The sequence below is a fragment of the Schistocerca serialis genome, chromosome 2 (assembly GCF_023864345.2).
Source record: "Schistocerca serialis cubense isolate TAMUIC-IGC-003099 chromosome 2, iqSchSeri2.2, whole genome shotgun sequence".
Classification (NCBI taxonomy): Eukaryota; Metazoa; Arthropoda; class Insecta; order Orthoptera; family Acrididae; genus Schistocerca; species Schistocerca serialis.
Window position 1 is genome coordinate 1009353981 of NC_064639.1, and position 16494 is coordinate 1009370474.

Below are 16494 nucleotides of genomic sequence, written 5' to 3' on the forward strand. Positions count from 1 at the left end.
ACCTGCGACGGTCGTTCGCTGCAGTACGGGAAGCCAGGATCCGTTTACCTTAAGGCTTTCCTCTTTCTTGTTCAAACTGTTCGCGTGTTTTTGTATTTCTACAGCCAGAACTTCCGTGTCGGCGAATTTTATTACGTGGTCGGTCTCATTCAGTGCGTGCTCTGCCACGGCCGATTTCTCCACCTGCCCCAACCTGCAATGTCGCTTATGCTCTTTGATCCTTTGATTATAAATTATTAAAACATCTTTAGGGATGTACACATTTGTATCACACTTTATTGAGTATATAAAATCATGGAAAACATCATATCGTTCCAAAACACTGTTAAATATCCTACTTCATGCTTTTTATCATATGTTTTGTAGACGTAACGCTACTCAAACATAATAAATCACATCTGATTGTGAAATCTTTATTGTAAAGTGTTGTCGACCGATTTCAGTTAATATGTTATACGTTGAAGCATAACTGATATGTAGTTTTTAAGTGAGACTGATGTTATGCGTTAATGTATTGTCTACGGCCATATAACATGTAATATCAGACGGAATATAGTATCCATTGTACCACTCTAATGCTCTTATTTAGCACATGACATACTGTACTTCATCTCGCATGTGTACAGATTCAAGGCTTACTTCGCCTGTGATAACAGACGGTTGGCTGCAAGCACTGGACTGATTGAGATTAAATTTTATACCGTTTGACATTCTGTGTGGTGCATTACAAGATGCTAGTTTCAAAATGTCAGTCGAAATCGGTTGACAACACATCGCATTGAATATTTGATATGTAGAATGACCTATTTAAAACTTATCACTATGCCTCTTCAGTCTTGAAAGTTTGTGACATCACAAAGAAGACAGTCTTTATTTACAGGACAGAGATTTATCAGTTTATCACCACAGGTATGAAACTAAGAAAGAAAACAATAACGACAAGCAGGAGAGGAGGAGTTGGTTGCTGTTTTTGTAGCCATTGTTGCAGTAATTGGCTGTACAGATTTCGCAGTCGACGATTTCCGAGTTTTTAAACTGCGTCACCAAGTATTTAAATGAGCAAGCATCTATCACTTCGCTTTCCACAGCGCACGCCCGCTGGATGTACAGTTTGTTGTCCTCATAATCTGCAAATAAAAGTAGAATTTTAGCACTTGAAATTCCTCATGCAAATACATATTACAGTATTTGTCCAATATTAAAGCCAACAATAGTCCGCGAGGAATAGCAATGGTTGTTAGGAGGTTTTTGTTTATAATTTGGTTGTACTTATTAAGTTTCAAAAATTGGGTTGTTTCACTTTTTTAAAAAAACGAATTTCCAGACATGGTGTCTTTGAGTTAACTGGAACCAACTCCTCACAAATTGAAACTCGCTCTATGTAAACAGCTTTAGATGGCTGTCAGAGCAATGAATAACAACAATAGTTATTAGGCAGTAATGTAGAAGCTGCGTCTCTAAGTCCGTGTTACGTTTGGTGGATTCTAAATGTACCATGGCTGTATGGGACTTAGTTTACAAATAGTGAAGTTATAATGTGTGCCCAGGTGAAAAAATTATATGTAAACAAATATTAATAACAGTATTATAATTACAATTCGTGTAGAACAGTGCAACTACACATAATTCCCACTGACATAGATACACTGATCCCATTGCGTAGGAAGGCAGTGGATGGCGTCAGTAGAGAAATTCCTGGGTTGCTGACGGTCCAGTTCTCCACGGTGTACTGTACTTCCTTGTCAAACGTGAACCTCTGACCTTACAGAGATTGTTTTAAGGGGCCGAAGATATGTTATTCACATGGGGAGATATCTGGGCTGTAAGGAGGATATTCCAGGACCTTCGATAGTAATTTCTGAAAGAGCTCGAGAATCTTCTTAGTCACTTGTGTGGGCTACCGTTATCCTCGAGAAAGACTGCCCATTCGAGAGCTTGCTCCTGTTATTGTTACTGATGGCCTCTGTGAGCCTCAGGAACGTGTTGCAATACTGCTCAGCGTTAACTGTTGCACCCAGTGGTAGCCAGCCGATGAGCAGAGATGCTTTTTCATTGAGAAAGAAATTGAGCATCACTTCTCCGGTATCTGGACAGTGGGCGTTTTTTGGTTGAGGGGAACCAATATGCTGTCACCTCATGCTCATCTGTCTGAAGGCAGGATCGAAGTGGTGACAACACGTTTCGTCACATCCGAAATCTGAGCAATGAAATTCACGTTTTTCAACAGATATTTTAGGCAAGCACCCTTCTCGCCGTCTTTTGAGTCTCTGAAAGATGCTTCGGCATCGATTATGCATGAACTTTGAAATAACGAAGCTTCATGTGGATTTTATGTGATGTACAGTTCCTCTGCTTATCGCCAGTTTAACAACAGTGTCACCTGTGGTGATCCTTTTTTTTCCTTTGTTGTATTTCGATTCTCCCCTCTCCCCCCTCCCCCCAGACGGGAAAGAGGGGGGGGGGGCTGGCAGCAGCGTAATACGCCGCTCTGCAGTCTACAGATAAAGTTAAAAAAGATAATCAGGAGATATAACAATAAAAACAGGTGAGAAAACGAACATGGTGAAAAGTTGCGAAGAAAATATAAAAAACAAAGGTTGGGCAATGTTGATTGAAACACATAGGCACAATTAAAAAACACAGCAACAGTCTGGTTTCTGTTCACATCACTTAAAAAGGGGGACACAAAGCACTGAGCACTCAAAGAAAACACTGCACGATAGAGTACAAAAGCAGACTGGGGGGGGGGGGGGGAGGACTCAGAGAGATGAGGGGGAAAAGAGAAGGGAGGGAGGAGAGGAAAAGAAAAAAATAGGGAGGAGCCGGTGGAGGGAGAGGACACAGAAAAAAATGTGGCAGGGAGGACATGAGATGGGAAAGCAATGGAGGGGAAAGAAAAAGGACTCAGCAGAGAGAAAGGAGTCAAAGAGAGGGTAGGCGGAGAAGAACAGGATGGAAGGGGGGGGGAGAGGGAGCCAGGGCAAAGCACAGAGGGAGGGAGGGGGAGGTGAGGATCAGAGTTGATAGGAGGGATAAATGGAGGGAGAGAGGGCATCATCTGGGAGAGGGACTTGACAAAAGCTACCTTGGGGAAGGAGATTAGGGGAGTATAGGTGGAGAGTAGGGGGGACACAACGGTGAAGGCGTGGCAGCAGATGGGGGTTCGGGTGAGGGTTGGAGAGAAGAGGAGCAACCAGGGGATTGGGAGGGGGGATAAAGTCAGTGGCAGGTGTAAGGATTCGGATATGTTGAGAAAAAGGAGCAGATGGGGGGAAAGGAATCAGGTCATAGAGGATGCGCGTGGGGGACGGGAGGTGTATACGGAAGGCCTGTGGTGATCTGTTGATTCGTCCTTATGATTGCCTCCACAACTGAAGTCGTGGTGGTGGTGGTGACACCGTGCACTTGCCCAGAGCGTGGCATGACCTTGATTTTTACACGGCCCGCCTCATAACGCTGACATCACTGGAATGTAGTGCACATGCGAGACATTGCTCTCTGTACATCTCTTTCATTCTGCGATTAATTTATGAAGCATGCACACCTTCTGTGCGAAGAAATTGGATAACTGCTCTTGTATAGAGCCGGCTTTTAAGTTTTTAGAAACGACTACTAGATGGCACTACTGAAGTGTGACAACACTGCTTTTAAAAAATTTGTCATTTCCTGTTTATTAAACAATGGGTCCTGAGAATGTGGGCGCGTACTTCGCAAAGTTAGCGTTTAAAGAAACATTTAGGTGAGAGACATGGAAATTTCGTCTTTAGGTTTTCTTTGGCCGTTTTTTTTTAAGATTTTTGTGAATTCCTCACTAACACAATGGCCCAAATCACTTCATTAAACGTTTGGCAATCAATCGTCTACAGAAAATACTGTTGCAATTGGTCTGCAGTATTTCATCGTTTTCGTACTTTTACCGGAGACGAATTTTGCGAAGTTCGACCAAAATTAGATTTTGTTCCAAAAACGTTGATGTTGTGTGCAACATACGTAGAGAGGATATGGCTTGCGGCGAGATGAACGTATACTAGGCATATCGAAGACTGCGATACATTCAATTCTGCGTGAATATTCAGCTGCGGAAAAAAAAATTACCGATAGAGTCCTCCGAATTAGACTACAGCTAGACAACAGGCTCTTTTTCAGTGAGATAAGGAAATACTCAAAAAATTCAATCGAGGACATACAAAATACGCGCACAATGTTGCGTCTGGAGACGAAACTTTGACACACTCTTAGGAACTGGGAACTAAACAACAATCAACTATTTGGGTGTTCAAAGATGAAGCGAGACAAAATAAAAAGAAACGAAACCAAAAACATGATCGCTTAGTTTCTTCATGTGGGGCTTCATTTCCTCAAAGTAATTTCTGGGCGATAAAATAGTTTCAACTATCCAACGCAGGCTGTCGAATTCTTTATACAAGATCTGTCCGTCACCATTTTCAAATGTCTGTACAGCAACGAAGTAAAAAGGTAAACCATTTATTTGAAATCGTTACACTTTTCATATAGCTATTTCTGTTACATTGCTTACAGTTGCGTCGGTGATTGTATTCCATGCTTAAAAACCACTTTGTCCTGTGTGAGAATAGAATCTTGTTGCCACACATCCTTTTTTCCGTTATTATTATTTAAAACTCCCTCGCCTTATGTGGGTGGGGTGGGCAGTCAGAGGTATAGCCAATCCACTCTTCAGCCAAAGGATATGTAGCATACACAAAGACAATAAGACAATAAATTAAAAGGCGAAATATTTACAAGTGATTTTAAAATATGTTAAGATAAATTCAATGAAGATTTTGTATGAAAGAAAGTTGATTTTCGCCGTTGTTAATTTTAAAATAGGAATAGTAAAAGGCAAAAAGAGAACAATAGGAATACATTCAAAACATTTGAAACACGATATGTAACACTGTGACCTTGATACTGAAGCACTACCGCTGGCCGCGGTGGCCGCGCGGTTCTAGGCGCTTCAGTCCGGAACCGCATGACTGCTACGGTCGCAGGTTGGAATCCTGCCTCGGGCATGGATGTGTGTGCTGTTAGGTTTAAGTAGTTCTAAGTTCTAGGGGGGGGGGGGGGGGGACTGACGACCTCAGATGTTAAGTCACACAGGGCTCAGAGCCATTTGAAACACTTTTGAAGCACTACGCTGTCACTGAAAGTTCAAAGACCTCCCATAGGAGAAATAGCCTACCATTGGAGAGGAAAGGGTTAGGTGTTCGGTAAGGTAGGATGGTGTGAGTATAAGCACAGACGATTGATGGGTGATATCGATGGATAAGGAATGGATGTTGGGGAGACAGGAACGAAGTAGTTGGGGTATCGTTAAGGATATAATATGAATGGGAGAAAAAGGTAAGGAAAAGTGGTAAAGCTGGGAAGAAGGGGTAGGGGAAGATGGGGAGGTTAAGGAGCCCTGATGAGGTAGAATGGGTGGGGTGGTTATTATAATTGGTATGATGGATAAATGTCGGGACAGAGACCATTTTCTGGAAGAGGGAGAGGGTTGGAATGTCGTTGGGAGAGGATGTAAAGAGTGTACAGGTGGTAGGTTGGTGGAATGTGTCGGTATTGCCGCGGCAATGTACAAGGAAAGAAATCAGGGGGGAAGAAAAGAGGATTAATGGAATCGAGTTTTGGATGAATTAGGTAGTCTGAAGGTGTTCAGTATGAGTGAAGAGTGGTGGGAATATGATAAGATGAAAAGGGTCAATGTGGGCGAAGGAAAACGGATGCAGAAAGCAAGGCTGAGTGCACGACACTAGAGAATTGGAATGGACTGATAGAACGTAGGTGAAATGGATGTCCATCCAGCATTTACGTAGGGATGTATGGGTTGCCTCAATGTTTTGTCAGTGTGGAGGACAGCGGCGGAGCGTAATCCCCAAGTTCGCCCAATTAGTAGTTTTCGTACTTTTAGTCTACTGTGGGCCCTCTGTTGGATCGTTTGTAGATAGGGCTTCCATTGTAAGTTACCGGTCGAGGGGTAGTTCAAAAGATTTTATTGCGTTAGTTAACGGGATAGGACGGATAGGATGGTGAGGTAGTAGTCATGGAGGCGGAAGTTACTGGTAGCGGAAATGGCTTTTAGGTAAGAGAGGTGGCATTCTCTTAGGTGTTATCATCGTCGGGATAGTAACTAGGGTTGGAAGGGCGTGTATATAGGAGAGGAGGCATTCTTACATGTGTCGACAGGTAATGCGGTCGTGATCAGGGGAAGTGTGGCGTTTTTTAGGAATTACTTATTTTACAGTGAAGTGACAAAAGTCGTACGATACCATCGAAACGGGTCGCCTCCTTTTGCCCAGCATAGTGCAGCAACTCGACGTGGCATGGGCTCAACAAGTCGTTGGAAGTCCCCAGCAGACATATTTAGCCATGCTGCCTCTATAGCAGTCCATAATTGCAAAAGTGTTGCCGGTATACGATTTTGAGCACTAAATGTCCTATCCATTATGTCCCATAAATGTTAGATGGGATTCATGTTGGGTGAAGTGGATGGCCAAATTATTCGCCCGATTTGTCCAGAATGTTTCTCGAACCAATCGCGGACAATTGTCGCTTGGTGACATCAAGCACTGTCATCCACAAAACTTCCATCGTTGTTTGGGAACATGAAGTCATGAATGTCTGAATGTCATGAATGGTCCGATCATAACAATTTCCAGTCAATCATCTGTTCACATGGACAAGAGGACTCGGTCCATCCCGTGTAAACACAGCCCACACCATTATGGAGCCACCACCAGCTTGCACGGTGTTTTGTTGACAACTTGGATCCATGGCTTCTTGGGGTCTCGGCACATTCAGACTCTACCATCAGCTCTTGCAAATTAAAATCGGAAATCATATGACCAGGCCACGATTTTCCAGTAGCCTACAGTCCAACTATATGATTTCGAGCCCAGGAGAGGCGCTGGAGGCAATGTCGTGCTGTTAGCAAAGGAGCTCGAGTCGGTAGTCTGCTTCCATAGCCCAATAACACCAAATGTTGCCGCACTGTCCTAACGGATACCGTCGTCGAATGTTGCGTTGATTTATGTGGTTGTTTCACGCATTGTTGCTAGTCTGTTAGCACAGACAACTGTACGCAAATGCTGCCGCTCCTGGTCGGTAAGTGAAGGCCATCGGTCACTGCGTTGTCCGTGGTGAGCGTTAACGTCTGAAATGTGGTATTCTTGGCACGCTCCTGACGCTGTTGATCTCGGAATATTGAACTGCCAAACGGTTTCCGAAATGGTGCGTTCCATGCGCCTGGCTCCAAAATCACTTCGCGTTCAGAGCCCTTTAATTCCTGTCGTGCGGCATTAATCACTTCGGAAACCTTTTCACTTGAATCACCTGAGTACAAATGACAGCTCCGCAACGACCTTTTATCCCTTGTGTACGCAATACTACCGCTATCTGTATATGTGCAAGTCGCTAACTAATGACTTGAGTGACCTCAGTGCACATCGTGTAATGTGGTTGTTGTATCTATTTTTGTTGTTCGTATGTTATCCAACGAAAATAAAAGCTTGTGCGCAACAACTCGACACTTTTACTGGTGCTGCTAGCAGTTGAGAAAATCGGCACTGGCTTGTTGTTGTTGTGGTCTTCAGTCCTGAGACTGGTTTGACGCAGCTCTCCATGCTACTCTGTCCTGTGCAAGCATCTTCATCTCCCAGTACCTACTGCAACCTACATCCTTCTGAATCTGCTGAGTGTATTCATCTCTTGGTCTCCCCCTACGATTTTTACCCTCCGCGCTGCCCTCCAATACTAAATTGGTGATCCCTTGATGCCTCAGAACATGTCCTACCAACCGATCCCTTCTTCTGGTCAATTTGTGCCACAAACTTCTCTTCTCCCCAATCCTATTCAATACTTCCTCATTAGTTATGTGATCTACCCATCTAATCTTCAGCATTCTTCTGTAGCAGCACATTTCGAAAGCTTCTATTCTCTTCTTGTCCAAACTATTTATCGTCCTTGTTTCACTTCCATGCATGGCTACACTCCATACGAATACTTTCAGAAATCACTTCCTGACACTTAAATCTATACTCGATGTTAACAAATTCCTCTTCTTCAGAAACGCTTTCCTTGCCATTGCCAGCCTACATTTTATATCCTCTCTACTTCGACCATCATCAGTTATTTTGCTCCCCAAATAGCAAAACTCCTTTACTACTTTAAGTGCCTCATTTCCTAATCTAATACCCTCCACATCACCCGACTTAATTCGACTACATTTCATTATTCTCGTTTTGCTTTTGTTGATGTTCATCTTATATCCTCCCTTCAAGACACCATCCATTCCATTCAACTGCTCTTCCAAGTCCTTTGCTGTCTCTGACAGAATTACAATATCATCGGCGAACCTCAAAGTTTTTATTTCTTCTCCATGGATTTTAATACCTACTCCGAATTTTTCATTTGTTTCCTTTACTGCTTGTTCAATATACAGATTGAATAACATCGGGGATATGCTACAACCCTGTCTTACTCCCTTCCCAAACACTGCTTCCCTTTCATGTCCCGCGACTCTTATAACTGCCACCTGGTTTCTGTACAAATTGTAAATAGCCTTTCGCTCCCTGTATTTTACCCCTGCCACCTTTAGAATTTGAAAGAGAGTATTCCAGTCAACATTGCCAAAAGCTTTCTCTAAGTCTACAAATGCTAGAAACGTAGGTTTGCCTTTCCTTAATCTTTCTTCTAAGATAAGTCGTAAGGTCAGTACTGCCTCACGTGTTCCAGTATTTCTACGGAATCCAAACTGATCTTCCCCGAGGTCGGCTTCTACTAGTTTTTCCATTCGTCTGTAAAGAATTCGTGTTAGTATTTTGCAGCTGTGGCTTATTAAACTGATTGTTCGGTAATTTTCACATCTGTCAGCACGTGCTTTCTTTGGGATTGGAATTATTATATTCTTCTTGAAGTCTGAGGTTATTTCGCCTGTTTCATACATCTTGCTCACCAGATGGTTGAGTTTTGTCAGGACTGGCTCCCCAAGGCATTAGTAGTTCCAATGGAATGTTGTCTACTCCGGGGGCCTTGTTTCGACTCAGGTCTTTCAGTGCTCTGTCAAACTCTTCACGCATTATCGTATCTCCCATTTCATCTTGATCTACATCCTCTTCCATTTCCATAATACTGTCCTCAAGTACATCACCCTTGTATAGGCCCTCAATATACTCCTTCCACCTTTCTGCTTTCCCTTCTTTGCTTAGAACTGAGTTTCCATCTGAGCTCTTGATGTTCATACAAGTGGTTCTCATATCTCCAAAGGTCTCTTTAATTTTCCTGTAGGCAGTATCTATCTTACCCCTAGTGAGATAAGCCTCTACATCCTTACATTTGTCCTCTAGCCATCCCTGCTTAGCCATTTTGCACTTCCTGTCGATCTCATTTTTGAGACGTTTGTATTCCTTTTTGCCTGCTTCATTTACTGCATTTTTATATTTTCTCCTTTCATCAATTAAATTCAATATTTCTTCTGTTACCCAAGGATTTCTACTAGCCCTCGTCTTTTTACCTACTTGATCATCTGCTGCCTTCACTACTTCATCCCTCAAAGCTACCCATTCTTCTTCTACTGTATTTCTTTCCCCCATTCCTGTGAATTGTTCCCTTATGCTCTCCCTGAAACTCTGTACAACCTCTGGTTCTTTCAGTTTATCCAGGTCCCATCTCCTTAAATTGCCACCTTTTTGCAGTTTCTTCAATTTTAATCTGCAGTTCATAACCAATAGATTGTGGTCAGAGTCCACATCTGCCCATGGAAATGTCTTACAATTTAAAACCTGGTTCCTAAATCTCTGTCTTACCATTATATAATCTATCTGATACCTTTTAGTATCTCCAGGGTTCTTCCATGTATACAACCTTCTATCATGATTCTTAAACCAAGTGTTAGCTATGATTAAGTTGTGCTCTGTGCAAAATTCTACCAGGCGGCTTCCTCTCTCATTTCTTAGCCCCAATCCATATTCACCTACTACGTTTCCTTCTCTCCCTTTTCCTACACTCGAATTCCAGTCACCCATGACTATTAAATTTTCGTCTCCCTTCACTATCTGAATAATTTCTTTTATTTCATCATACATTTCTTCAATTTCTTCGTCATCTGCAGAGCTAGTTGGCACATAAACTTGTACTACTGTAGTAGGTGTGGGCTTCGTATCTATCTTGGCCACAATAATGCGTTCACTATGCTGTTTGTAGTAGCTTACCCGCATTCCTATTTTCCTATTCATTATTAAACCTACTCCTGCATTACCCCTATTTGACTTTGTATTTATAACCCTGTATTCGCCTGACCAGAAGTCTTGTTCCTCCTGCCACCGAACTTCACTAATTCCCACTATATCTGACTTTAACATATCCATTTCCATTTTTAAATATTCTAACCTACCTGCCCGATTAAGGGATCTGACATTCCACGCTCCGATTCGTAGAACGCCAGTTTTCTTTCTCCTGATAACGACATCCTCTTGAGTAGTCCCCGCCCGGAGATCCGAATGGGGACTATTTTACCTCCGGAATATTTTACCCAAGAGGACGCCATCATCATTTAATCATACAGTAAAGCTGCATGCCCTCGGGAAAAATTACGGCCGTAGTTTCCCCTTGCTTTCAGCCGTTCGCAGTACCAGCACAGCAAGGCCGTTTTGTTTATTGTTACAAGGCCAGATCAGTCAATCATCCAGACTGTTGCCCTTGCAACTACTGAAAAGACTGCTGCCCCTGTTCAGGAACCACACGTTTGTCTGGCCTCTCAACAGATACCCCTCCGTTGTGGTTGTACCTACGGTACGGCTATCTGTATCGCTGAGGCACGCAAGCCTCCCCACCAACGGCAAGGTCCATGGTTCAGGAGGGGGGGGGGGGGGCGGGGGGCACTGGCTTAAAGGTCTTCATTTGTCTCCGAGTACGTTAAACTGCAAAGTACTACTGTGCATACTGCGGCAAGCTGCCGACAGTGCCTTCCCCCACTGCTTCTCTCCCCTCAGTAGTCACAATGCGTGGCAGGCACGCCTCCTACCGTTCTAGGCAGCCACTGCTCGAATACTCCGCTTATCGTGGTGGAGCAAGAGGTGGGGCAGCGCTATTTGTGCATTCATGGATTGCACGTAATAGGAATTATTCCAAACGAGTGCCGTCAGGTGCCTCAACGTTTACTACCGTCCTATCCAGAAAACTAATACGCTAAAATCCCTTGGGCTAAACAATGACAAGGAACTGGCATAGAAACATCATGTACCAACGCCCAACAAAAAGTTCACAATGGACTAAAACTAGTAAAACCATCAACTGTCCGAACTTGGGGAGTCTACAGCTCCATTATCCTTCACATCTACAAGACTTTTATCTGACCCATCCCTTCCTATGCAAATGTTGCATGGTTACCTTCTTCACCTAAGTTCTATCAGTCCCTCCAAATGCTGGACTCCACCTTGTTTTCCACATCCGTTTATCTATCCCCGTGTGGATTCTCTATCATCTTATCAAATGCCTACCCATTCTCATGTACATTGAACTCCTCTGTTTATGTTGTGCTGTCCGCAAACTAGATTCCAAGAACACCATTGCTTCCCCTCTGATCAAGAATCCTACTATGCTGCCACCGCTTGACAAATCATTCCCACTGTCCCTATATCTACACACATTCCATGTCCTATTCCAATGCATATTCAACTGACTCCCACTCTCAAACAACAAATGCGTCCCAATACTTATCCAACCTGCCAACTATATCTCTTCCCCAGGAGTCCCACTCCATATTAGTGCTATCCCCTCCCTCTTTCCTCTCCATCTTTCTCCACCCATGCCACTGTTGATACCACTAACCTGCCCACTCATCAAACTATTCTTTCCTTTCTGTCTTCCCACTATCCATCCTAACCCCCCTCCCCCAAGCCATCCATCCACCCACCCATACATAAAGAGAGAACACCCAAAGTTTCCAATCTGCACAATTATTTCCTCAGTGCATGTCCTTCAGTTTTTTAGTAAAAGTGCAGTGCTCATTCTAAATTAATGTGTTTTAAACACCTATTTTTTCTTTTTATCTTTACTTGTTAGTCTTTTTTGGTTTTAATTAAAAACGAAGAAAAGCAACCTTGTATTTTGTGTAAATAGCGTCATACAATCACCTTCTTACAAATTTTAAGTTTACTGCCCTGAATCTTGTTGTAATGTCTTAGTTAATATTGTATAGCCTTTTGGGTGAAGAGCTGGATATTGTACAGCTAGCAGCCCACCCATGCCTACGTGGGGTGGTGGTGGGGGAGGTGGGGGGGGGGGGGGTGAAATAACAATAAAGAAAAATATGAATGTGAGAACAAGTCTCTTCTCCTATGTAGCACCAAATAATTTTAAAAGATGTCACTGACGCTACTGTAATACAACAGCCATTATAATAACACAGGTGTAACAGAGTCAAATAAGTGGGACACGTTATGTCTTGTTAGCATTGTTACTACAGACATATACAGACTGTATTATAATGTAATATACGATGAAATAAAGGTAACCTTGTATAAAGAATTTGGCAGCCTGCGGTGGATATTAAAAATATTTTATCATCCAAAAATAATCGCTTGTTTCTTTGGTTACACTGACAGATCCCAATCATTGCTTTGTAAGATCTAAGAGCAGTTACTGCTGAATGGTATACAAATTGTTTACTGTAAGTCCAGCGATGAACCGACAAAAAACGATCGAAACGTTCGCATCTCTCTTCAAGATGACAATACCAGCTGTCAAACAGCACGTCAAACAATCGACTGTTTGACGGAGAAAACGTGGAATTAATCTCTCTTTGCCATTATATGCCTGATATATCGTCTAACGACGTCTTTTTTTGCGTATATCAAACAAAAATTCGTGGGCCAAGATTTTAATTTCATCAAGAAGCTGTTGAATGTTGCCAAAAGTACGTTTTGAGAAAGCAAAGTAAGAGTGGAAAAAAGTTTCCTGAACCCGCTGGAACGCATGAAAACGTGTATAAATGATAACATTGAATATTTTGAGAAGTAATAAAACAGTCTGTACCGAAAATGCTATTACTTCATTATAAGTTTAGAAGGCAACCCTTGTGCCTCATACAACGAATAGATATGAAATTATTATCAACATGAATGAAACTTTCACTATGCAGAGCTGTGAGCATCATTAAAATTTCCGGGAGAGTAAGTGTGTGACCGACCAAGACTCAAACCAATTGAGCATTATGATCATTGTCCGCGAAACGTAAGGTTCCAGGTTTGAATGCAGTATGTCATGATTGGACTGAGAGTTCGAGTTTTACGAATGTCTGTGATATACGAAGATGTTCAATGTGGATGGCAAGGCTAAGGAATTTGATAAATAATTCGATAAAAACAGTCGAACAACGAATCTGAATAACCATTTCGTAAAAGAGTCACGCAAGTAGATGCGACTGTCAGAACAATGTGTATGCCGTTGAAGAATTTGGAGGGAGGGTTAGAAACTGGTTGGAGTGAATATCCAGTTGGCACAGCAGAAAATCGTTCACAATCTACTGACGACGTAGTTCGTGAAAGTGAAATCCAAAAACCGTGTGCATGCCTGGGAATGTGCCTGTTATCTGTTACTCCTAGAAAGCTTGAAAAATTACAAAACACAGTTTTTATTATATATGTGGTGTCACCGCCAGACACCACACTTGCTAGGTGGTAGCCTTTAAATCGGCCGCGGTCCATTAGTATATGTGGGACCCACGTGTCGCCACTGTCAGTGATAGCAGACCGAGCGCCACCACACGGCAGGTCTAGAGAGACTTACTAGCACTCGCCCCAGTTGTACAGCCGACTTTGTTAGCGAAGCGACACTGACCGATACGCTCTCATTTGCCGAGACGATAGTTAGCATAGCCTTCAGCTACGTCATTTGCTACGACCTAGCAAGGCGCCATAGCAGTTGATAATTAATATTATGAAGCATGTACCGTAACGAGAGATGTTTTACAATTGTGGATTAAAGTTAAGTATTACATCATCTACGTACTTTATTTGCAATTCTCAAGATATCGTCCTGTTCCAGACCTCACGCCAGTCAGCGTGTAATTAAACGCGTGCATTTCGGCCTCCTCTAGAAACACAGTGTTGGCTCTTCTGCCAACACTACAATATACATCATGGACTGTTTCTTAAACTTAATTATGGTGGTTCACGTACCTTTATAGGTAACCTTGATGCAGACGGAATGACCCTGTATTACTTGCAACGCCAAACTGCCCAACGTTGATGTTTTCCCACATTTATCATATCCCCTTGGGCTGTGTTCACATGTTGGGTCATTCGATGAACTGCATACGTAACAACGCAGACTTTCACCTGTAACAACAGAGATTTTAGCAACAACTTTTCGAAGTATTAGGCTCAGTAATTACCACTAGTAAATACTTTAGCGTCCAAAACTAGTACAGTCTTGAGGAACTCTTAAATTAGATTAGAAGAAAAGGAGCCGCACTTGGAGATCGACACACGATTCCTCATCCAGATTCAAAACAAAAGTTTATATAGCAAAATGAAATTGGGTGAATTTTGAAAACACATGTATGAAAAAGAGGAGCTGGCAACACTATCACATCGTGCAGTGCATCATAATGTACAGAGAAACATCTATCACCACGCACCACTGAACCAGCTGTCGAAACTCGCTGCGTAGACTGTTGCGACATCAAACTCACACCCACCTTGGAGCTATGGTTCGAATCCTCATTGGGGCTCTGTCTTCATTTTTTAGGCGTCCGTTCCCTAGTTCTCGTCGTTTGTAAGCAGAACATCATTTTGTCACACGATAATTACCTAGCACATGAGTGGGACCCATTCAACTGAATGTATCTGTCTGGTAACAGCGCAGCGCCCAACTATAGCTGGTCCTGCCAAGTTAATGTAGTGCGGCTTCCCCGTGGAGTACTCAAACGATGAATACGCCGATATGCGTTGGCGCTGGGTGCATCCAATAACCAAGCTGCCGCTGCTGCTCATGCGTATACTGCACGTTACCCTCAAAGGCACCATCCTGACAAGAATGTTTTTCGTCGTCGGGGCAACACCTTCGGGAAACCGGTAACTTTCGTCCACAAGTAATACACAAACAGAGCGCGCTATTCTTGCAACTGTTCGCTAGTACCTCGGCGAAGTATCCGTGATATTGCAAGGCAGCTCCAGATATCTCAAAAATTGGTTATTTAAGTGTTTCACGACGAAGAACTGCATCGATGTCATTGCACATCGACTCATCACTAGTAGCCAGACAGCATTCGACGAGTACAGACTTGTGAGTGGCTTTTGCACCAAGCGAAAGGTAACGAACATTTTATAAGCAACGTGATGTGGACTGTTGAATGTAGGTGAAGGTTTTTCAACCTTCACAACAGCCAGTATTGGTCAGAACAGAACCCACAAGTCACTTATGTATCTGGCTTTTAGGCACACTTTGACATAAACTTGTGGGCTGGAATCATGGGAGGAGTGCTTTTGGACACTTAACTACTGCCAGACAAGTCTAATGGGACCCTATATCGTACGTTTCTTTGCAATACTTTGCCTGATGCATTAGAAAACGTTCCACTTGGGGTTCGGCGACAGCTATGGATCCTGCATGATGACGTACCGTCACACTTTGGAATGAATGCGCGTAACTATTTAAATGAAGTGTTTCCAGGGAAATGAATTGGTCGTGGAGTTCCAGTTTTCTAGGCTCCACGTTCCCCCGGTCTTAACCCACAAGTTTTTTATCTGTTGGGACACTTAAACGAACAAGTTTGCAGTACTCCACCCATGGATGTACACGACCTAATAGCTCGCGTGCATGCCACTTCAGCAATGGTGGGTGTATCAGGTGTTTTGCCTAGAGTCCAACAAAGTATGATCCTGTGAGTGGCGAAGTGTCTACAAAGGCTACGTGGTCGCTTTGAACATCTTCTCTAAAGCGAACGCTGCTCGTATGTTTACTTACCGGCTCTGTCAAGATAAGCCTCATCGTCAACGTACAGAATGGAATTATTGTGCGTAGCATAAGTGCAATCTAGTACAACCTACCTATTGTGTTTTCTGTACTTCATTGGAAACAGACGATGTTACTCCACTCACTATTGTTTTCTGTTGACTTTATGTCATGGACGAAACAAGTACGGTCCCGCACAGTGGTGGTTTAAATTGGATACAATTGATGCTTTAACTGAAAAAAAAGTTTAACGAGATCATCATCACGTCTTCATATCCTTTCTCCACAGCTTTGCCTCGTCTCACTGGATTAAAGGGACAACTTCAGCAGAGGGCAGAGTTCATGCAACCTGGTTTTGGCCACGCGTCCCGCAGTTAGTGCGTTGCCAGAGTCTCGTGTCTTAAGGTGCATTTTTCTTAAACCTACTAGCGATATTAGGTACTGCTAGGTTCACTTTTGTCTTCAGTTTGGATGAGGAATCACATGCCGACCACCGAGTGCGTTTTTCCTTCACCTTATAGGTTT

The 16494-nt window shown here is 43.0% G+C and overlaps 1 protein-coding gene across 1 annotated transcript in view; it reads right to left on the minus strand.

Annotated features, from left to right (window-relative positions):
• Nucleotides 1-246: 246 nt before the first annotated feature.
• The window catches only part of LOC126458425 (uncharacterized), a 43415-nt gene continuing 27167 nt past the window's right edge, over nt 247-16494 (minus strand). Inside the window, exons 2-3 of the mRNA XM_050095462.1 lie at nt 14193-14351; nt 247-1127 (exon numbers count right to left, since the gene is read on the minus strand). Coding sequence (XP_049951419.1) covers nt 901-1127; nt 14193-14351 — 386 coding nt within the window. The 3' untranslated portion in view covers nt 247-900. The remainder of the gene's footprint in view (nt 1128-14192; nt 14352-16494) is intronic.